Below are 23,728 nucleotides of genomic sequence, written 5' to 3' on the forward strand. Positions count from 1 at the left end.
CACACACACACACACACACACACACACACACACACACATATATACAAACAATTGGTGCCTAAACTCATTTCTACAATAATTGGATGAGCTTCAAAATGACCCTGTCAGTGCAGGGTTAAATATTAAAAAAATACTGTAAATGAAATAATACTTGAGTGAAACTGTTTAATTATTTCAATGGTTCTGTCAATAGAGATGGTAGACTGTGTGTGTGTGTGTGTGTGTGTGTGTGTGTGTGTGTGTGTGTGTGACAGATGGCACGTCTCAGCCATCCTTGAGTCTTACTACTATCGTTTCTGTCCACACCTTTTGTTTTTCTCTACCTCGTTCAGCCTTCTATCTCTTTCTACTTCCTCCCCCGAGGTCTAACAACTCAAAACTCAAAAGTCAATCCGCTGTTGTTTACAAGCACTGCGGGTAAATCATATATTCATACTTAGCTGTATTTTTCATTCAGTTTTCAAACAATAATGCTGTAAGGTGATGGAGCCTCAGCCTCTCGGTTTGACCTCCACACTGTTCCTGGCCTCAGATCAAAAAGAGCATGTTGTCCCGGCTCATGCAGCGACACATATGTCCACACAGGCTCTCTCTGTCTTAGTTGCTACTGCATGAATTATGCAACGCTCCGGTGATTGCACTCAGAATCTTCTCACAGTTCTGCAGAAGTGTTTGTGCGTGTGTGTGTGTGTGTGTGTGTGTGTGTGTGTGTGTGTGTGTGTGTGTGTGTGCGTTCCTTTCTTGTGCTGCGTTCCAGCTGGTTGCCGGCCTCGTCGCGGTGACATTTTTAATAGCTGCACTGCTGTGAGAACAGAGCTCTCTCTCTCTGCCCTCTGCTCCCCTCATAGCTCATTAGACTCTCTCTCTCTCTCTCTCTCTCTCTCTCTCTCTCTCTCTCTCTCTCTCTCTCTCCCCAACTCGCCAGTTGAAGTGAGTGTGCTGGAATGCGTGTTATGTCATATGAATTCATGTTTATATGCATTTTTGTACTTGTGGCTGTGCTCCGTGTGTCCATGTTCGCCTGGTAAATGTGTAAGTGACAGTGTGCGTAAGGCATGCACATGTTTCCGTGTGTTTTTAAGTTTGACGCATTTGTATCTGGTGTGTGTTGCGAATAAACGCGGGCCTACTGTCCTCCCCTGAGTTTCGTGGCATACATATGGGGCCCAGGGTGATCCCTGACTGGCCAGATGGCCTGGCTTTCACAGCACCCACTGGGGAAACTGTTGGAGAGAGTCTTCTCTCCTCTTTTTTTTACTCCTTTTCTCATTTCTCACTCACTTCCTTTCTCATTTTGTTTTCCTTTAGCATTCCCTCTTCTTTTGCATACATCATTTTGCATCCTGAGCATTCTGGTATTTTTTAACCTGGGTGTTATTCTCATAATTTTTCTATTGTGACTTTAATGTCATGACACATTTTTGTCTGATTGATGAAATTAAAAGACCCATGGAAATCCCTGTAGCTGTTGTTGTAAACTGCATAATATAATGGACTCGCTTCTTGTCATCCTTCTGGCTGACTTGTCTGCCATATTAATGTGCACACACCTGTTTCTTCACATGAGAGTTTCTATACATTGAGGCTTTAGCCTGCCTTTGGTTTAACTTGTGAACACCCTAGAGATGTAGGAGAAAACACAGATAGCTAGTTTGTGTCTGCACATTTCAGAATTGGAAAAACAAAATGTCAGGATACTCTCTGTGCCGTTCTCATCGATTGCCACTATAAGATAGACACATTCGGCTTACGGGTAATTGTTCCCCAGCTGCTGAGCAGTTCCACACTTTCTGTGTTTACTTGCAGTTTGAAAGACACATTTTTGAGATGATATCTATTACATTTAGTGCTGTTTTTTTTGTTTTTTTTTTTTTTAAGCTGTGCCCCATTCAACACTGTTTTACTGCATTTTCTAAAATCTCTACAATAGATTTTTTTGAGTAAAATGTTTTCATGCCCAATATTAATAATGGACGGATTTATGAGAATAACAACCATGTTGGTAAATACATTTTTATTCATAGCTTCTCCTTTCCTACTGTCAGGATCTCTGCATTTTCTTGTTCATCATGTTTTACATGTCACCTCTTACCACCTATCAGGCCCCGTCTCTAGCTACTTCCTGCACTCTTTCTCTCTTCTGTTTTCTCTGTCACATCACTCCCTCCTTTCTGTCATTTTTACATCTTAACCCCCATCAATCTTATTTGGGACTTAAAGCATTGAGGACACTCTAGTCTCAAAGGGAGACTACATTTCCTCTGTTCCCCTCTTTGTGTCTTATCTTATCATTGCATCTTTTCTTTTCCCATTCTTTTCTGTTGTTTCCTGCCGTTTTGCTTTTCCCTCTCCAGCAGCAGCACACAGAAACTGCTGTTATTATTAAAATGCATCACAAGCACTGCAGATCCTGTCCTTAAGGATGAAGTGTGAGTGTGTTTGTGTGTGTGACTGAGCACAAGCAGAGACATGGCAGCTTGGTCCTCTACATGCCTCTCTCCATCACTCTAAGCCTCTGCCATCTCTTCCAGGTGCGAGCTATGCGTCTGTCATTTGTCGGAGAGCTCGGTTGGGAGCTGCACATTCCCAAAGACTCCTGCCTTCCAGTCTACCATGCTGTCATGGCCGCTGGTGCAAAGCACGGCATCATCAACTCAGGCTACAGGGCCATCGACTCACTCAGCATAGAGAAAGGTAACTTATGATAAGGGGCCTTATTGTAGATAACAAACCCTAAGATACAAATCCAGCTCATGTAGAGCTTTCTTTCAGTGTTTCTCACAGCTAAAGCCTTTGCTCTTTCTCTTCCCCTGTTTATCAGGGTACAGACATTGGCACGCTGACCTTCGCCCAGATGACACTCCCTTGGAGTCCGGGCTGGGCTTCACCTGCAAACTGAAGAGCTCAATCCCCTTCCAGGGCCGTGAAAGGCTGGAGAAACAGAAGGAGGAGGGGCTGAGGAGGCGCATCGTCTGCTTCACCATTGATGAGTCAGTAAAGCCCGAGATTATATCCTAGTCAGACAGCAGTAATGAAAATGAATGAGAAAAAAAACATAACATTTTAATATTGTCGTGTATTTTATAAAATAAAGCTTCCTGTAGTGAAACAAATTAGACATCTTACACAAATGGATAAGGTATAACCATAAACTAAAATAAATAAGACAATGGTCAAAATCCTTAATAAATCCCTTATATTGATGCATTTACCAAATGTGCTGTGAGAAATTGTAATGCTGATTAAGACGTGCAGCCAGAGAAGATCAAGAAGCGGTTTCATGGAATATTAATTAATTCCCTGCTGAATTTTTTCTTTTAGCCATTTGACATGCTAGATTAAAATGAAATCCATTCTTTGTAAATGCAAGCCCATACTGAAACTTTGAAAACATTTCTGTCTTTTTCTAAAAAAATAATATATATATATAAAAATAATATATATATAAAAATAATATATATATTTATATATAAAACATTAAAAATATTTAACTTAGTTTAGATTCTAAGATGCAGTTACATAAACTTGTGGTGTGGTTATTATTAATGTTTAATCTTCAGATGGAAGATAACATCTTCACATGAGTTGAGGAAAGTCTACAGCAATTTGCCATCATGAGAAAATTGCTTTCTTCAAGTGAAAGAGATGTTATCAGAGCGGCACATTCTGTTAAGTCCTGACATCCATGATTAGTGTGAATGTGTGTAGTTGTGTACGTGTCTGTATATACAAGTGAATCTTATGTGAGCAGGAGGAAGTCAGTCTGCTGTGTTCTGTAGATGTTACTGTGAACACAAACATATTTCATAAAATATGCTCCAACTTGAATTAAATTAGTTGATTTTGAGTGTGTAAGAAACGAACAGGGAACAGGGCACGTGTGTTGTTTGTTTGAACGAGGTGAAACACTCCCTTCTCTTTTTCTCCACCAGGAAAGTACCGATGTTCGGTCTGGAGGCCATTTTCCGTAACGGCACTCCTGTTGGTCACCTACGGCGTTCTGACTATGGCTTCTTTGTCGACAAAACTATTGGATATGGATACATCCGCAACCCTGATGGAGGAGTGGTAAGAGCCTTAAACACACAACACTTTTACATATACCTACACACTGCATCCCTTTCATCAGCCTCTTTTATGGTTCTGTGTTTGATATCTTTTGTCTCCTAATTTTTTACTCTATTCTGCCTAACTTTTCTCAAATTAAGTAAACGTTTTACCAGAATAGTGATGATATAATACCACTTGTCTAAATTGATTTCCCAGGTATTGAGTAGAAATGTACGTTAAAATCAATAATTACATTGAGAATATAACTTGAAGTATCTTTTTTTTAATGATTTGAGGAATCAATAATAATAATAATTTTCTTATATTTGCTTCAATACACCATAGCTTTCAATTGTCTTAATGATTAGAATGAATACATACACTTAATTAGTAAAACAAAGTACTGTATTTGTGTTGTTGTGTTTATTTTTTTTTAAATGGCTCACAAAGTTTTTTTAGGTATTATTATAACCTCAGGCTGTAGGTCAGGTCCCATCACTCACTTTACACTGAGTAATACGTTTTATTGGCCAGCATACTTTTTTTTTGTGTGTTTCTCTCTCGATAATAATACGGACACACACAGAATAATAGATGGAAAATCAAAAGAAGAATGGAAGCAGCAAGAGAGATTCAAAATATTGGTTGATGTGGTGTGCTCTAAGGCAAAATGTTTTTTATTCAGAAAAATACTTCTGCGATTTGTTTTAGTATTGAGTCCATATCTACGAGTGTTTTGCTCAGTAGACGCACACGCTGCGTGCACGTGGGTGTGTGTGTGCGTGCGTGCGTGTGTGCGTGCGTGCGTGTGTGCGCGCGTGTGCGTGCGTGCGCGCCAATATCCATCCCCAAGTCATGACCAGCAAAGGCAAACAAAGCAGATTGACCCTTGGCTTTGTCCAACACTTCAGTCTGGAAATACACATGTGTGTGTGTGTACACACACACGCAAACAGACAGATAGGTCTGAGGGATCTCGTCTCCTGTCACTCAGTATGACAGAACACATCCCCTTCTATCACATCACTGGCTAAGGGTGTGTGAGAAGTGTCTCCCTTAAACTGACCTAAGTATAGATGGCAACACAAGTGTCTGCACTCCTCTGTATGCTTGATCGCTCTCCATCTCTTAGCTTTCCCTCCTTCTTTATGTTTCCTGTTATAATTCACCCTTTCCCTGATCTGTGGTATAGTGGTAACTAATAAAGTGGGTACAGTGCACCATTAAAATGTATCCCCCAATTTCATTGGCTGTCAGACCGAGTACATGCATCACTGGTTTGACAAGTGACTGTACTCACTGAAAAGTAAGTGGATATACTGTTAAGCTCGTGTGCACAACACCATCAAATACTGTTGGGCAAGCTGGTATATTAAGTAAATTCATTCAAGTCACAGTGAAACAGCAGTTAGAGCATCTTTACCTTCTGTAATGCGGCACACTTCCCAGAGAAGTGGGATATGTGGGCAGGGTTTAATAAAAGAGGGATTTAAATCGGGTTGTATTTGAATCGATCCCTCAAATGTGGGCGGAGCTTTGCCGGCCTCCAACCTAACCACCCTCAACTGTGTTGTCAGATCAGGAGGAGGAGAAGGAGAATTTAAGAAATGAAAACACTTTCTTTGGCAATGCAGACAAAATTTTTGCCAACTGATAATTAAACACACAACTATAAATATATAAGGTATTAATCTCGTCTGCATTTATAGCTAACAGAGCAAATATAGTTTTATATGAAGTTATTAAGATGAGTCACAAAATTGTTATGTTTTACAGAAAGGGAAGATATAGGTATTTTAATTTGAGAGTATTTGGCATTTATCAAGCAATTAATGAACATTATTACAGGAACAAAATATATGTAATACACCTTTTTTATGTTGCTGTTTTAAATTTAGTTGGCTTAATCAGAAGCAGGGCTGCCTAAAGTGGAGTCTGCTGTGAGTTGAGCCTATGGTTATAATGAAAGAAAACAAATTATTGACATAAAGTTTATATAAGTGTGAATTGCATTATCTTTGGAACTAGCATATTCATATTTCATTGTGTTGTATAAGTCGGTTTATAATTACAGTGGAATCACTTTAGAAACATGGTGTAATTTTGTATCTTAATATAAAACAGTTATAGCGGCTGCTGGCTGCAGGGTTGCTTTTAGGAATCAGGGATTAAGAGGATTTTGAGAAAACACTGAATATAGCCAATTTCAAGTAAATGATGGAGCCATTCGTTGTTTGATGTTGCAACTAGTCAGTGTTTGTAATATTAGTCCATTCAAACTGAGACACATCAAAGTACTTCCTTCAACCTGGAAGTAGTAAAAACCAAGAGGTGATGACAGGGAGCTCTGTGAATGTGTGTGAATGAAAGAGTGACACATCAGTGGCAGAGCTGCAGGGAGGGAAGAGGGACTCAGTCAGTGAAAATGAGCTCTCTGGGTTACGAGGGAGCTGACATTGACTCATGAGTGAATGGATTGCTCCCAGTGTTTTATATCTCCTGCGCCATTCTGTTCCGTCGGATACGAACGCCGTGAAATTGTCCGTTCTGGAGAGCTCCGCCAGCTGGGAACACTTATTTTAAAAAACGGTGTGGATTAATTGGTCATCTAATTTTCGCTCTCTATTTTAATCTCCATCGTCTCCTCATCTCCTCAAAAAATGTAAATTCCCTCCCCCCCCTTTCATCCTCTGATCTCTCTCTTCCTTTCCTTATCAGGTCAGTGCCGATTTCATAAAGAGCGGAGAGTTTACCCTGGAGAGGATGGGAGTGACGTACAAGGCCAAGGCCCACCTCAAATCTCCATTTGACCCTCAGAATAAACGCGTCAAGGGCATCTATGTTTGAGAAGGACTGCGCACGTGAAAACTGAAGAAAACACACTCTGGTCTGAGAGAGGTGCAAGTTTTGCAACTGTGAAATCTTTTTTGTACGTGCATATGCAGCTGTTTAACTCTTAACATGTTGGACTCTTTGTCATAACTATGCATCTTAAATGTGATCATTTTTTTAAAGATTATATATTTGATTTAATATAACTGGAGGGGAAATCTGTCTTAGAATCTGTATCAAGATATAAAAGCTGCTGATATAAATCTGGTATGAATGTTTTGTTATTAAGCTCCTTTAAACCCTCTTTGGGTTAAAGAGTGACACTGTTCTTTGTGAGTAGCATTACTATAAAGAAAATGAATTGTTATTATCTCCAGTAATCAATTATTTTAGCAGTACACCTGGGTAAAGTGCTAAAGAACCAATCAGTATCCAGCTAACTTTGAAAAAAACCTGTGGGATTGATCTTAACAACACATGATCAAAACAGTCAAATTAAGCTCATTCAGAATGTCTAAACCATAACACTAGATACATTAGATACATTAGATGCGTGTGCGTGTGTGTGTGTGTGTGCGTGTGTGTGTGTGTGTGTGTGTGTGTGTGTGTGTGTGTGTGTGTGTGTGTGTGTGTGTGTGTGTGTGTGTGTGTGTGTGTGTGTGTGTGTGTGTGTGTGTGTAAAATAAATACAGTAAGTTCTCACTTAGTGGCCAGGGCCTTTGTGTACTTAAAAAAGAAAACTTAAGTATGCCATTTATTAGGCTATAGGGCCGAGTTGTTAATTCATAGTCCACTATATTGTATTATGATGCAGTGCTGCAATATTTCATTTGAAATTCCTCCTACGAGGCCATATATCATCATATTAGGGAATACAGCTATCAAACTTTACGCTAGCCTTTGTAGCAGTTTGAGTCAGATTACAGTGACTGATGTTTTTGCCGATAATAATGATTAAAAACAGAGTTTCACTGGCTTGTTTGGTTCTAAGGTAGACCGAGTGTTTATCAGAGTTGGAAGGAAAGGGAGAAAAAAAGCACCCTGAGGGACAGAGAACCAGCCGGAGACAAAAGACTGCTGGAGAAACATGACGGGGAAAGACGAGCCTTATCAGAAAGCAGCTGTTCCAGATGGAGCCCCCTTGTTTTCTGATCCGTGCCCCATGTTGCTGTGCTCTGCTGCTTTAAACTGCTGACGCTGCCATTTGCTAACTTGATTCTCTTAGTTTTGTAAGAATGCATTTTTATTTGACAAGACTTGTCTACCAATTCAGGCATTCTTAAGAGCGCTCATTTAGTGCTGTTTTGCTGTTAAATCAAACTCAACAATTTGTACATCTGCTACGCCGACTCCCAACTCGGATGTCTCTGCTGGGACTCATCCAGGACACCAGTGTTCGTGTCCTGTGCAAACTAAAAGTAAAAGGAGTTTGGAGTGGGGATGTGTTGGCTTCACGCTATAGCCCTCCCAGAAGAGGGCATCATTTAATCTTTTTACTTTGAAGAATCTGTAGGAGGTGTTGAGCAACGCATTAAACATCGCCTTGGCCTCCTAATACTTTAAATTCAAAGTAAGAACGTACTACAGTGGATAAGTGAGTATGGCAGGACTGCATTGTAGTATTTGTGTAATGAAAGATGTATAGATGATAAAGGTCCTTTGGGACGGGTCTTAGTTTGAGTCTACTCATGAAGAATTAATGGTGCCTTTATACACTGTGTGTGTGTTTATTTACATACAAACTTAAACTGCTAACAAGTTTGCTTGCTAGGAAGCTCCTGATTTTCTTTGTGTTAAAAATCAGAAATAGAAATCAGCAGTTAAGCACCTTGATAGCTAAATGCAGGTATGACAGTGATTAAAGATTTTTATTTTTTATTTTTTTGTGTTTATAATTAGTGTCTACAAGGTAATTGCATTTTTTTTTTCTGGCACATAACATATATATTCATAAGTTATACTTATGTTTAAATCCATTTTCACCAACACAGCTTAGGCCAAACAAAAAACAAAGTTCATCACACACACTGTGTGATCAGCAGCCAAAAAAAGTGTGTGTTGAAGTAGAGGAAGGCATTTGTATGTATGGCTACAACTTGCTTGTGTTGTTGCACGTTCAGCAGAATATGTTTACTAATGTGGAATGATTCATTGATTCAGCCCAGAAGGCCATTAATCATCTAAATGGTTGTGCTCAGTAGTGGTTTAAGTTAATAAGAAGATTTCTTTGGAAAATGTGAAACAGACGGATAAAAAACTATCACTTCTGGTCCTCTTCCACAATATGTCCAAGGTGTTTTTCAGCTTACAGAATGTATCTTCCTTCAATGGTGTGATGTGAATATTGCAGAAGTCTTGATTATGGAAAGCAGGTGTAGTGTAATGTTTGACCAGTTCAAATAACAAAAATGACCAGTAAAATTGAAAGCGTAATGTTAAACCACACTCATTTAATCTGTCCAAAGCAATTTTGCATATTAATAAATTCCTTTTTAACTGCCAACGTTTTCTGTGACATTTATTGTTTAACACACAATAATAATTCAAGGACACACACAGGGGGGAATGTAGGCTAAAAGAGAGTGAAAATTACAATTTTAAACTGTAAAAGTGATGAATGGAAATGGAAGTCTTTTATATTTCTTTATTTTATGTGAAAGAGTAGTAAAATAATATAATTTACTCTAAAATAAGGCGGTGTAATGATAATAACATTGATAAGCATATAATCACAGCCGGTGTCAGAAAACCCAAAAGAGGACGTCTTCTATCCCCAGATGCCCCTCCTCAGCTCAGACGGCGGGTGTAAGGGGTCGGCTGGTTGGTTGTGCTCCTCCCTCACAAGGGTAGCGAGGTTTTTCAAGGATGGCGGTAACCACCGGTACGGGCTGTTTGTCCCAGTCTCCCTGGAGAAACAGATTTATGATATTGGTGACGTTTGATGGGTTGTTTGGCACAAAAAAAACACGTAGTATCCTTAATATTAGACTGCAGGTTTAATTATATAACCGCACAGTTGTTATTGAACAATATATCGAACGTGGAGTTGAAAAATGCAAACAAGGCCATTTCTTTGTGTATTTTTTATGGAACATATCTTTAAGACTGTGAAAAGGCAGCTTCCCACTCTTTTCACAAGGTCCACTTCAGTGTTTTTGTGTGAAATTATCAATTTCAGTTCAGTGTTTTGCCACTTTATCTGTCAATCACTGTCTGCTTGCGATATCGTTGCTGATCATCTCATTCAGTTGAAGTGAAAACAGGTGTGCATTGTTATGTCCTCCAATCAGTGGGTGATTGGACACAATCAAGTGATGGGAGGAAGGCTAAAACTGTCACAGCTGGTGTGCTTGTGTGTGTGTCTATAGCTTTATTTAAACTAAGGAGATAACAAAGAAATCTAAAATGTATTACTTTGTATGGTATTGCGTATTTATTTAATGCTTTGTACCAGTCTAGTTCACCCTCGGTTCAAGCTGCAAGTCAGTCTTTGAACCTCACACGTTTTTGCCTTTTACCATTTTGGTTTTAAAAAATCCACTTTTTTGTAAGAGCTCCTGCCTATAGTTGGTGCATCGCTCTTCATTCCTTGCTAAGTATTCTGCTGCCCTTTTATATGACTTAAAAAAGCTACAACACTGTGAGAGCCTGACTTTACCCTTGGCTGCTGAAATACTTTGAGATTATTTAACGCATGATGGCTTCACCCAAAATATCTTGAAAGCAGTAGCAGTCAAAGTCTTTCAACTGCCTTCCAGTGGTGGCACCTTTAATGGAATACATGCCACTTCTGTTTTTGAAGTTAATGAAATAAATGAAAATGAATACTCTTTGTCAGCTTCTGTGTATGAAGAGATCAAGCAGTATGGGTCCTTTCATGTGCACCATCCCGATATTTTAAATTACATGCTGGTTTCCAAACCAATGTTTTCATTCAAACACTGGAGTCTGTTCCTCTGCATCTGCCCTGGTTTGCACTCGCACAACTGATGTCTCACATCAAGAAGGGAAGCTTTTTGTTCTGACAAAAAAACATTTGATCAAGGCATCTTTACATTTTTTACTTAAATTGATTCATTTGCTCTGATCCAACCAGAACAAACAGCATGTGTGTGTGTGTTTATATTACAAGTTAACAAGCTGTCCGTTCAGCTGATCAGATGATTCTTTCCAACCGATGCTAGTCTTCCTTTGAACTGGTTTAATTGGTGGCTTGGCAGTCGTGTGTGTGTGTGTGTGTGTGTGTGTGTGTGTGTGTGTGTGTGTGTGTGTGTGTGTGTGTGTGTGTGTGTGTGTGTGTGTGTGTGTGTGTGTGTGTGTGTGTGTGTGTGTGTGTGTGTGTGTGTGTGTGTGTGTGTGTGTGTGAGAGAGAGAGAGATTGGGGGACTTACAGGAAAGAGGCGTGCACTCGACTGGTTGCAGTGCATGGAGATGGGTGCTGTGTTATAAAGGGAGTCCAGCACTTCTCCAGTGAACGCGTCCCACTGAAGCTGAGAATACTGCTCCGTCACATCAACCTCACCACACACACACTGGTCCTTTCCGTGGAACCTGGAGGGAAGAGCAAGAGAGAGGTTGAAGGAAAGTCGATATCAGTAGGAGGCGGAGGGAGATTGAGAAAGGAGGAATAGGTTGGAGGGGGGAAAAAAGCAGCTACAATTGGCATTAGGAGAACACAGTTTCAATTTAAAGGACAAAGCATGTGGTTTTAGATTAAAATAAGTAATCACATAGCTGGTTTCGGGAGTGAAGGGCAGAGGGGGGTAGGGGTGGATGCTGAAACCAAATAAAATTGCTTAGTCACACAGGAGATGTAGGGAAAGATGCAATATGAAAAAAGAATGAAGGACAAGGGGAACAAGCAAGAGATCTCAGGGAGAGAGAGAGGGGGGGGGGGTGGTGTGTGTGTGCTACCTGTTAATGAAGTTAAAGTATTTCTGCAGGTATTCTGGGTCAACGTGGCTCTTGCAGAGCTCCAGCTCAGTTCGAGGGTAGTAGTGAATGTAGTTAACACACATTTCCTCCATGATGCCAAAACCTCCCTGAGGACACAAGAGATATGGATTGAAGTGGAGGAAGGTGTAGATGTATAGTAGAAAGAGCATATGTAGGTATTGGGGAGGAGAGATGGAAGGATTACGAGAATGAAGGAAACATGAAGGAGAAAGACGGAGGGAGGAGAAAGATTAGAGAAGGCAATACTCAGGAGTATTCTGTGGCTGTTGGCAGTGCTCAAGGTGAAATTACCACTGTAGGCTTGCTCCTATCTTCGGTGTTGTAAGTACACTTTGTTATGAGAACATCACCCTACAGGATGAAGCACAAACACACCAGCAGTTTCACCATATTCTGTTATACATGTTGTTTAACAAAGACCACTGAGGATAATTTAAGGTTACTGACAGAAAATTAATAATTAAAGAAAGCCAGCGGACAGTTTTCTTTTTGCTGTGTGGAGCTCAGCTGCTGCAGTTTTGTCTTCTCTGTCTCCTGAGAACTTCCTATCACAGCACCGATTTCACAGCCTGTCCCTATTTCCACTCCAGTTAAGCACCTTATACAGCGGCAAGGTATTCTAATTCAATACTTTAAATGCAGTGGGAGAAAAAAAAGTTACATCTGGGGCACTGCCATTCAGAGTAATAGTAATTTTCCATTCTTGTCTGAATGTAACATCTGTACAGTGGAAAACTAAAAGATATAACAGTCACTGCTTTTGTCAAATGTAGGCATAGGGACCAACTTTATACTTACGGGTAAAACATTTGTCATTTCCTTTAGAACTCGGATCGTCTATAAGAAAAATGACAAAAACAAACACAGGGCATTCAAATAAAAATCCACCTAACATTCAATTTGGGGATTCTTATTGTTGAACAATAAACCTAGAAATTATGCTGTAATCTGTGATGTGATTAGAATGATGACATTGATCTTAGTGGGTTGAATAAAACAGTGCTTTGTTTTAGTTTGTCCAAATTCATAATAAACTTCCTTGTTACCACTGGACACATTTTTACAATGCGTTTCCCTCCCTAGCATCTTAAATTGGGGCATAATTGGACACTTTGTGATTTATTTATATATTTACACAGCAAGGTGAAACACTGGTTGCTTTTGAGGATTTCCTTGGAGGCAGCTTTCACAGTTATTAGCTGTGTGTGTGCATGCGTGTGTGTGGAAATGGTTTGATAAAGTCTTCATATGCCTATAATGAGGCTGCAGGATTTGAAAAAACACCACCACACAGGTACACTCAGATTAGTCTAACATCAACAGCAGCTGGGGTTTTTATCAGGCAGTCTAGCAGATGTCCTTCTCTGCCCTGTGTGTGTGTGTGTGTGTGTGTGTGTGTGTGTGTGTGTGTGTGTGTGTGTGTGTGTGTGTGTGTGTGTGTGTGTGTGTGTGTGTGTGTGTGTGTGTGTGTGTGTGTGTGTGTGTGTGTGTGTGTGTGTGTGTGTACCTGCCCCAGGATATTGTGCATTCAAAGAACCGAACAGATGTTTTCTGCTGTCTCTCAACAATGTTAATGTTGTTGTTTGTCAGTTTTGATGTTGAGTTGATCTTTCCTTTTATACATTTTTTTCTTTTGCTGCTGTGGATAAAGATTTAGTGTGCTATACCTTATGAGGACTGCTATGATTGTGACTGATAGTAAGATGTTTAGAACTTTCTATAGAATAAAGGTAAAATTGCACAAGAGCTCTGATATAAGCTCAAAGTATTGTCCATTTACTCCTGTTTAAGTGACAACTACTAAAAACTATTAATATTGTAAGATTTTCCTCCTTAATTCCTTAAAACAGCTGGGTTTAAACATCCATCCATCCCATCCATCTTCCATAACCGCTTATCCAGTTAAGGGTCGCGGGGGTGCTGGAGCCGATCCCAGCTGTCAATGGGCGAAGGCAGGGTTCACCCTGGACAGGTCACCAGCCTATCACAGGGCTGACATATATAGACAGACAACCACTCACAACATTCACACCTACGGGCAATTTCAGAGTCATCAATTAACCTAAGCTGCATGTCTTTGGACTGTGGGAGGAAGCCGGAGAACCCGGAGAGAACCCACGCTGACACGGGGAGAACATGCAAACTCAGATTTCTGCAAAAACTTGCCTACATAATGTACCATCAAGCATTTGCTTGTATTTTTTAGCTTGTTATAAACCAACATTGGTCACCTGCTTTGAAATTAACAACAAATTCTAAGCCTTTATTGTAATGAGGTGGCAACTTTTTATTTTAAAAGGTGCAGTAGAAGCAGAGGATTATCTTTGTCCCAGTGGCACACGGCTCAGTGTGATATGAAGTACAGCTCACTTTGATCCAATCTAATACAGTATAAGATAAAACATACAAAAGTAGATCTCCGCTCCAAGTTCCTCAGGGTAAACTGAGCCATGCTGTTGCTCACCTGGTAGTGTGTACTGAAGTGCTGGTCCTCCTGTACCACCTCCAGTTCTTTGCCTCCCCTGACCAAAACTGTCCTCACCCCACGCCCCGCCAGGTGGGTGTGCAGCTGGGACGCAAATACATGGATTCCTCCTGGAGGAAAAGCCTAGACAGACAAACAGACGGACAAAGAGACAGACTTTTTAAGGTCAAGCTCCAACCAAGATTTTTATGCTTTCGGGACCAAAACCTGGAGAAATATGTGGCACACTAGCTGGAATATTCACCCAGCATTCTTTATGTTTTTTTGTATACATACTGTCTTGGTACACTTGGAGGTGCAATATCCACTGAGGTAGAAGTTGTGTTGTTTGGGTGGGATAGCCATGATGGGAGTATAAACGAGGCCCAGCTCCATGATTCCTGCATCGTACCGCCTCAGACTCGGCGTGTAATGCAACCGTATCCCCGATGAGTCTCGACGGCCTGCATGAGGTATATCATTGAAGATTAAAATATGCAACAAATAACTAGTTTACCTGTAGATCATATTAAAATACCAACCAGAATTATTTTTTTCACTGTCAACACTGCAGGCATACAAAGAATTCAAATCTAGATCACACCGATGTTGGTATTAATCTGACTTGATTAATAATGTCAGGTTGATGCAAAGCCTTTGCTCTATCTCTGTTGAACTGAAGGAAAGTTTGAAGGAAGTGAAAAGAACATGCGCACAATCGTAAAAGAAAAGAACTCTAAAGCAAGAAAAAAGTGCAGAGAATTAAAAGATAGTTATTCAGGATATATGCATATTTTAAGGTCAGATCAGGATAACAAAGGCAGAATCTGTGGCGACTTGTGCAGGCGAGATCAAAAAGGTTTATCTGGGAATTTTTAAATGAAAAGCTCTGTTAAAGATAAGCCCAGCACTCATCAGTAGAGGTACAGAGAATCCTGCTGTGTGTGTGTAAAAGAGAAAGAAAATGACAGAGTGCATGTGTTACAGCATGTGCTCGAGTTCAAGTGTGTGTGTGTAAGTACGTGTGGACTGTATGTACCAGATATAAGGAGAGGGTTGTGGTAATGGACCTCCAGACGAAGGAACCTTGAGGAACCTGATCCACCCATAGGCAGCCCTGCATCAGGAGGATAATAAAAAGCCTGCACACACACAAACATTTATTCATTATTCCTCTCATGTACACATAACTGCTTTTAAGTCATAGCAAAGACTCTTTTTCACATGCCGTACAGATAATTAAGAGTTTATGAGATTTTTGTTCCTTATCTGCAAAATTCAAAATAGACAGACATGTTAGAGGATGACAGAAATAAGTCACCCAGATCTATATTCTTGTGCAAACTAATTAATAGCCAATTAATCTGCCCTCTCTTGAGTCTTGACAGGTGTTTCTCAAACTTCCGGATGAGAACATTTTCATTTCATCCACCGTAGGATGTCTTAAAAAGTCAATTACAGGCTTCCCCTCAAACCACCAATGTGATCCCGGTCAAAGTGTTACACCCAAAGAATCACAACTATCAGTCTTATTCATCTTCTTGCCCACTACAGCAGATACGATAGAATGCCTCTATAGCTCTACTAGATCTTCTCTAAAATGTTTGGTGATGACTGCTAAAAATAACAGCATGCCCACTCACAAACTCCTAACCACCCAAATATTCTAAAAATGTAACAGGGACAGATTGTAAGGCAGAGAGAGATTTTAAAGTGACTATGATACAGAAAACTGATCATTAACACATTATTTTCCTTGTTGAGAACCTTGTTAAGGGATCTTCTGGCTCAAACAAGGTTTATTGATTATTTCTTTGCAGAGAAAGGTTGTATTCTCATATGGATGCGCCCTCTGAGATGCTGGTTGGACTTGTGAGATACATTTTTTTTTTTTCATCCTCATTGCTCCTCGGCTTCTGAACTGTTTTCCTAACCTTATCATGGCAAGAATTATTTTTTTAGTCACTTCTCACCCCATGGGCATCAAACCTCAATGCTTTTCTCAATTATACTATTTTTAATCTTGCTTCATCATCAGTGTCTACGGATATGTCAGACCACTTTAAACCACTTCTGCTGATAGACAGAGTTTGTAATGGAAGAGAGCATTGTTTTATTTAATCTTGTTTAATGTCATAACAGTAAAATCCGTAGAGACTTGCCGTCTCCGCTGCACACGCGTCTCATTTTCTCTAGTGCTGTCTTCCTTCTCAGAAAATCTGACAGTGTTGTATATTACTGTTTCCCTCCTCTTTCAAACTTCCTCTTTCTCTCTTGTTTTGTGTTTTTGCAAGGCCAAGTTTCCCTTTGTGATGCGGTGCCGGGGAGAATGAAACAACACTATTAAGAGGTGATGAAAGAGGCCTGAATATTTCCCACCTAATCTTGTCTTCACAGCTCACAGCTCACAGAAGGCATGCTGCTTGTTTTTGTTTGGCTGTCAGATAATCCAATCAGAGAGGGGCCAGGCTGGCTGTGATACAGTGGGGAGCGGAGCAGAGAAATATGGTGACATGCTCACCGTTCCCTGTCCTCTTTGCTTTATGTGACCAGCAGGCCGCTTGCTTGGTCAGCCGGCTGTTTGGTAGCCGTGGAACATAAGTGGGGTGATTTAAAGCCTGATAGATGACTTACTGACTAACTGGCTGAAGAAACAGGGGCATTTCTCCTGCACTGACTTTATTTTTTACCACTTTTTAGCTGGTTGATGATGAGCAAACTGATTGTTTTGGTCAATTGGGGTCAGCTGAATAAGCCGTAACTCAACTTTGACATATTACCTTATAACAATGTGAACAAACATGTAGTTTCCTACAGCACATAAAGACTAACATAAGCATTCATTCGGAGTCGTGTTTCTGGCCACTTGATGACTGCAAGTCCACAATTCACTCCTCTTTTAGCTTTGGTTTGGTCTCCACCAACTCTTGAGAGAAATATCTATCTCTTTAGCTGCTAAATGCAAGCTAGTTGCTTGTCTGCTTTAGTGTACAGTGAGTTAATTAGAGTTGGGATTTTTTGCATGTGAGTGTCCTTCCCACATACAGACTGTCTACGTGCTCTTAATAGACTTGTGCTGCGTGTGGGATCATCTTTACAAGGTTTTCTGCTTGCCCTTCTAGGCTTGGATATTACTTGCGTAGGAGTTTTTGTTTATCTCTCATGATGTTTACTAGGACTGGACCAAAATCGAGTTTTATTCCAACTCTTTTTCAATTAGACACCTGCAATGCGTATTAAAAACTTGTCAGTGTATGTGTTTATTTTGCTTTATCTAACGGTGTTTGTGTAGGTTGATTGTTGCATCTTCAAGTGGCAGTTTTAGAGTAAGTCCTTGTCTTAAAAGTTACATTCAGGTAAGTGGTGAGAATATGTTTGGAGCACGTTTTACTTTTGTTTTTGTTTTTGGGAACAGGGAGTGAATAAAGTCAGTGGAAGGTGCCCATAAGGACAGAAGTAAGGAGATGTGTGTGGGTGTCTGTTTCCCATCATACCTCAGCACCCATTGCCCATGCAGCGAGCACATGACGGCAGAAGTTAAGCTTGCCCGGCTTCATCTTGTCATCACAGGAGCCGCTGTACTGTGGAACGTCGCGGATATCCGGAGAACATTCGAACACTTCCATGTGATGCACGATGGCCTCGTTACCTGGAGTTATCACTGACTCATACTGACAGGAACAGAGAGAAAGAAAATATGCAAAAAGAAAGTGAAAAAGTGAGAATTGTGTTTTTCCTTCTTAAAAGCATTGGGAATACCGCTACCTCAGAACAATATTTAAAAAATATATATTTTGTATGCAACATATTGTCAATAGCTTCCATGTCTTATAACACTTTGCATTTTTATACTGGATCTATTCATATTTCTGAGAGAAACCAATAAGGTTATGAGGGGATGTGTTTGTTGTGTTAATACATTTTCTTATATTTATATTTATTTTCTTTCCAAACAAGACAATGCCCCTATTTTTTTTGTTAGGCCCAGCTGGTGAACAAGGAGCAATAATAATAGCAGCCTGTGCACAGTCTCCATCCAAAACACCCACTTTACTGTGTAAAACTCGATGTTAAAGTGTTTCCATTTTTAGAGGCATTCATCAGCTACCATAATAATGTGGTTCTTTGGCATGTTTTCAGGCAGCGTCTGTATGAAGCACCAGTAGGTGGTCTCTTGATTCGGGATGACGACATTTGGCGCCACGACATCCAGCGTCTGCACGTCTGGAGGCAGGGTGGGTGACGGCGTGTCCGGGCGCAGCATCAGCACCCTCTGAACTCCTGTGTGGATCCGGGACAGGTTCAGCTGATCCAGTGAGGCAAGTGGTTCGTCCAGTAATCCATAGATGATGTGCACAGTTCCCTCCTTATCAATCACAAAATAAATCAGAAAAGAAAGCATGTTTGGTGGCTGCAAAGCAGAGCACAAATAGCAGTTGTGTTTTTCAAATGAATAGTCTCGGATGGCAAACAGAGAACTTTTCATTATGTTGTCATGGTGATGACCATTTGTTTTGTGTCTGTAACTTAGAGGTCTGATGCGGAACCATGGAAACCATAATGATTTTAATGAATGTTTCGGTGAAAGTTATGCTGATCAGTCCGACTATGAGAAATTTATGTCCACACCTGAAACCATGAGCTCTGCATGATAATCACTCTCATTGCTTTTTTTTAAACATGCACTTAAAAAAAGCAGACACACACACTACCACCCACACACACACACACACACACACACACACACACACATGTACACATTCACAAACTAACACGTACAGTGCAATTGCATGATATGGTTATGTAACACACATGTGCACTCAAACGCCATCTTTCCCACCTTCTGACATGTTAATTTCTCGCCACCTGTTAACCGTCGAGTTAACTCGGTTCAGGATTGACAGTCATAATTTGGGCTTGAGGCCATGCAACATAAGTAACAGCTACGTCATTCTTGGGGAAAAAAATGTAATATATGCAAACTCAAGATTCTACAAAATAATGTAATACAAAGGACCGACAGAGGCACAACCAAATTTCTCTAATAAGTGCACATTAGACATATCATCCCTGAAATGTACACAGACACACACACAGTGTGGAATGAAAGATGTCACACACCTCTATAAGGTAGTCTCTGGGATCACAGGTACTGAACGGTCTCTTAAAAAGCAGGTAGAATCCGTCTGTTTTGTGTTTGGCCTCAATCAACTCGTAGTCTTGTTGGCTGTCCAAAGAAACGTGACCCTCACTGTCGCTCCACGCATCCTGAGAGAGAGGACACATATCATTAATTGGACAATTCAAACCTGTAGATACAATAAACACAAGAGAGACACAATAAAATATTTAGGGGCATGTTGAAATGGGCCAATCACATTTAGATTAGACCATACATAATATTTTCTTAACTGAGGTTTTCTCCATTTTAACAGATTAATAGAGGGGGTATTTAGGCTCATTTCACCCATTTCAGGGGAGCTGTGTGCCCCTGCAAACCAGGTGGGAGAAATTATTATTTTATATTATATTATTATATTGGCGGAATTTAGCTAAAATAATTTTTACAGTGGAACGTTTATTGAGACAAAAAATAATGCCTTTTAACTTGCCAAAGAAATGTCATCAACAAAAGGAAAAGTGTTGCTATTGTTTGTTAATATTAAGATTAACTCCAGCCCACACATTTTTCCCAAAGAAATCAGTGAAACAGAGGTGGTTCGTGTTGTGAAACCTTCCCAACCCGGTGTAGAGGATTCACGTCTCTGCCAGGAGGTTTTGCAACAGCTCAGTCTATCTGCTTCTGTTATGTTTCTCACATTCATATCTGTCCAGAATAGCACCTAAGATCTCTGTATTTCTGTCTCCCTCTCAGTCCCTCTTATGTAACTGTTCCACACAAACGATAAAAGATTCTGTAGCCAACAATTTTGAAAATAAATACATTATATATAAATCGGGAAAAAATGTGGGCAGTGTGTGTTTTGTGTGCGAGTACAGAATACACTAGCTACGACCTGCAGATGACTGACAGACAGAGTAACATCTTTACTATTTTTTCAATAATTCTGAAGTTCTAAGCATTGAAATTGTTAAGTTTATGTATGAAGTTGGTGTTTTGTTTGTTGTTCAGGTCAAGATTGGAGTAAAGGTGGCTTTTGGTGTAGTTTGGCTTTTCTGATGGACTTGCATGTGCATTTACGCCCTGTATTCTAATGTGTTTTTCCTTTTTCAGATGGGATATTCAGATACAGATTGCACGTTAAAATTTAGAAAAAGTATGGTGAACAAAATCCAAGGTTGTTTTTTTGTGTTTCCGTGGACACTGCTTGCTTAATGAGCTTCCGTGGAGGGATAGTAACACAAAGAAGAAATTATGTTCTAAAATTCCTGTAACTTGGACTATACTCACTTGATTTGTCAAACTCAGACTGCTGAAGCCTCGTAGTAACTTCAACTGAATTTAAGAATGCAGTTTTACACAGAATGAGGACCCCCATCACTTACATTATGAATTTCTTCATAGCCAATGTGAAGAGAAGAACATTTACCTTTGCTTCAAGTTTCAAGTGTACATATGGACATGTGAGTATTGTTTGAGGACAGTCATATTGAAATCTATCCTTATCCTTATTTATGGTCCTGATGGGACCAAAATGAAAGAAGTCCTGAAGGTGTCCAGAAAATGTCAACTAGAAATTGTCATGTCTCTTGTTTTGCTGTCAGCTAAATGCTATCACTCAAAATACTGGATATACCTATAATTGGCATCAAGACAAGAAAAAAAATCTTCTGTCCTCATATCTCTGGTTTGATGTTGAGACACAATCTTAATATTCAAATCTCCATTTGAATACATTGAATTAAAGAGTGATTTTAGAAGTCTCTGAACTAGAGCATATCTAAAATGAGCCTGGCTTTGTGAGGAGGACAAAATTAAATGAATGCACGAGTCAAAGCTAATGTTCATGTAAATGTATGCCATGCATTGTTTCCAATTATCCTCCCTTATGCACCTACAATGAAGAGTTTTTGTTTCACATTTAATTACATAACAATTAATTATAAAACAACAAAACTAAAACCAAACCCCATATCCATAAAGTATCCCTTGATTATCATATTGTAGAGTTTCTTCCTCAAAGGTAGTTCACTATCCTACTGGAAGTCTAATTTGTTCGGCTCTGATCTAGTAATATCAACATATGGAATAAATGTGCCCACATAAAGGGACAGACTGGGTTTATGAGACACAAGTATATGCCACCCACATCCTTTCTAAAACTCTGATGTGCACCACTCAATAGAAAGAGTCCTCTGGAGTCCTGCATGCTCCCTCTGGCCTCATATCTTATCACAATAGAGATTCAGAGCAGAAATTTCTTTTTTGTTTGTTTTATCTCTGCTGAATAATTCAATAAAACTTTATATTTTAATGGAGTAATCTGGCCATTCTTTGTTTAAAAGAGAAAATGCCTATTTTTAACCCACTGAAAACGATCAGCATTAAAAGATATAGTAAAACATTATGTACCAGTCCAATATGTCATTCAAAACAAGTAATATTAATTTTGGACCGTTAATGTTAAACTTTATTTTAAAAAAAAATCAATTCTCAGTTCATATTGCAATTAATGTAAAATGGGATTCATTTTGTAGATTAACATCCTTTACTGAATTTACTGTGATCAATGAAAATAAGTGATATATTATGTTTTAGAGGTCATTATAGAAGAAAAAGTTGGACTCACAAAGATGTCGATACACTTCATTTTTGACCTACAATTAAGCCTGCCTTTATTCTGCGATGACACAGGCGTGTCACTGTGGTGAAATGACAAACCCTCAAAGCAAACAAGTTTTTTTCCTTATTTGCAGAATTATAAATACTCTGACAAAACCAAGAGCTGGTTTTGTACAAACATTTTCTGAATGTACATCTTGCATTCAACCACCAATGAGATGTTGGCACATACAATCCTAGTTCTTATGTTAATAATGTGACACTGATCAAGTAGAGCAGATCAGGTTTTTCCAAGGAAGGAGAAACTGATACTGGATCATTTTTAGCTGCAATTAGTATCCACCCCGCCTACTGTTTCTCATTATTATTTCCATATTAACCTTATAGACAAAATGCAAATGAAAAATAAGGTATATGGGATTTTCATGGCAAGATCATTTTTTTTCTGAAAAAGTTATCAGGAAATTTTAGGAAAATAAATCTTTGATTTCTGAAAGCCCTGTGAGTGTCAAAATGAAAATGAGACATTTTCCACATCTTAATCATCACAGGATTCAATTCTGATATGCTAATAACTGCTAATGATTCCCCAAATAACTTCAGCTATTAGTGCAGTTTGAGTGATTTCCAATTAGCAGGGGCCGATAAAATCCTTGGTGACTATGTGATCATGAAGCAAGCCGTCCGCCGGCTCCTCGTGGAAAAACACCAATCTCACGCCTCAGGGACCAAAGACAGATGAGGGAACCCTCCATTCCTTAAGGATTTTTATGTAATCCCCGAGCATTTATGTATTTGACAAGTGAGTGCGAAAGAAAGTAAAATGAGTTGATTCTACACCTTGTGAAGAAAACTGCTTGATATCCACACCTTTTTAGAGGCAAGACTTTTGTCAGTCTGAGTTGTTGTTTTTTAGATTTAACTCCACAATTTATTTTATAAATTCAATAATTTGCTAGACAGATAATACAGATAACACACATTCCTGCTTACCCCAAAGTAGCTATTAGCTCCAGAGTCCCAGAGCACCACCAGGTCAGCGTTGGTCAGCTCCCCGCGGTCGGACATCCCCAGGACAACGCCATGTTTGATGTCTGCCACCCTCAGCTCCATGTAAACCTCCTGGTCGGCGTAGCTGATGTTCCAGGCCAGCTGGAGATCCCCGCGTGGGTCAAGGGGTACGCGGAAGGGCATGGGAAGAGGCGGGAGAGGGCTGGAAGGGTTCGATTTAAGGTCGGACAACTCGATAGCATTGGTGGGCGCCTGATACGAAGCCACCAAGATGACCATTAGAGCAGCCAGGGCTGTGAAGTACATGATGGTGATGTCCTGAAGGCGGAGGTTCTTATTGCAGATTCTCATAGCCTTAATGATGGATCTCAATCGGTGTGGTAGCAAGTTTTTTTAACTTCTGTTTTTCTTTCAGTATCTTCAGCCAGAGTTAAAAAAAAAAAAAAAAAAAAAAACACTTTTGTTACAATGCTGCAGTTCTATAAGAGTTTAAACTCTCAAACACTCACTGGCTTTGTTTTTCCTTTTCAGCTCTGCTCTCCCTTCTGGTAACAGTAGACTCAGTATCTCCCTCGCAGTGGTCAGGTGAAGTTGTTCATGCTTTTCTTCTCATGTTTTCTATCCTCCCAGGCCCTTGTTTTCTAAAAAGTTTGACTTTCTTTTTGAGTTTA

The 23,728-nt window shown here is 39.7% G+C and overlaps 2 protein-coding genes across 2 annotated transcripts in view; one reads left to right on the plus strand and one right to left on the minus strand.

Moving 5' to 3' along the window:
• The window catches only part of sardh (sarcosine dehydrogenase), a 38,445-nt gene extending 30,998 nt beyond the window's left edge, over nucleotides 1–7,447 (plus strand). Inside the window, exons 19-22 of the mRNA XM_054612625.1 lie at nucleotides 2,532–2,694; nucleotides 2,822–2,990; nucleotides 3,933–4,068; nucleotides 6,769–7,447. Coding sequence (XP_054468600.1) covers nucleotides 2,532–2,694; nucleotides 2,822–2,990; nucleotides 3,933–4,068; nucleotides 6,769–6,897 — 597 coding nt within the window. The 3' untranslated portion in view covers nucleotides 6,898–7,447. The remainder of the gene's footprint in view (nucleotides 1–2,531; nucleotides 2,695–2,821; nucleotides 2,991–3,932; nucleotides 4,069–6,768) is intronic.
• Nucleotides 7,448–9,581: 2,134 nt separating this feature from the next.
• On the minus strand, nucleotides 9,582–23,466 carry dbh (dopamine beta-hydroxylase (dopamine beta-monooxygenase)). The gene is made up of 12 exons (XM_054612943.1): nucleotides 23,040–23,466; nucleotides 19,424–19,570; nucleotides 18,411–18,668; nucleotides 17,797–17,973; nucleotides 15,342–15,444; nucleotides 14,600–14,766; nucleotides 14,303–14,446; nucleotides 12,637–12,675; nucleotides 12,130–12,189; nucleotides 11,797–11,924; nucleotides 11,274–11,433; nucleotides 9,582–9,788 (listed from the first exon to the last, which is right to left on the minus strand). Exons 1-12 carry the CDS (start codon nucleotides 23,406–23,408, stop codon nucleotides 9,675–9,677), a joined length of 1,866 nt encoding a protein of 621 aa, XP_054468918.1. The 5' UTR covers nucleotides 23,409–23,466; the 3' UTR covers nucleotides 9,582–9,674.
• Nucleotides 23,467–23,728: the final 262 nt, after the last annotated feature.

Source organism: Anoplopoma fimbria, chromosome 14, assembly GCF_027596085.1.
Source record: "Anoplopoma fimbria isolate UVic2021 breed Golden Eagle Sablefish chromosome 14, Afim_UVic_2022, whole genome shotgun sequence".
Taxonomy (NCBI): Eukaryota; Metazoa; Chordata; class Actinopteri; order Perciformes; family Anoplopomatidae; genus Anoplopoma; species Anoplopoma fimbria.

Bases quoted from the DNA above. Each gene is read 5' to 3' on its own strand.
- dbh (XM_054612943.1), bottom strand. From the start codon at position 23,408: ATGAGAATCTGCAATAAGAACCTCCGCCTTCAGGACATCACCATCATG. The intron at 19,571-23,039 runs GTAAGCAGGAAT...CCTCTCTCTCAG, and splicing joins GAGCTAATAGCTACTTTGGG to GATGCGTGGAGCGACAGTGA. The intron at 11,434-11,796 runs GTAGCACACACA...TCTTCCCTCCAG, and splicing joins TACTTTAACTTCATTAACAG to GTTCCACGGAAAGGACCAGT.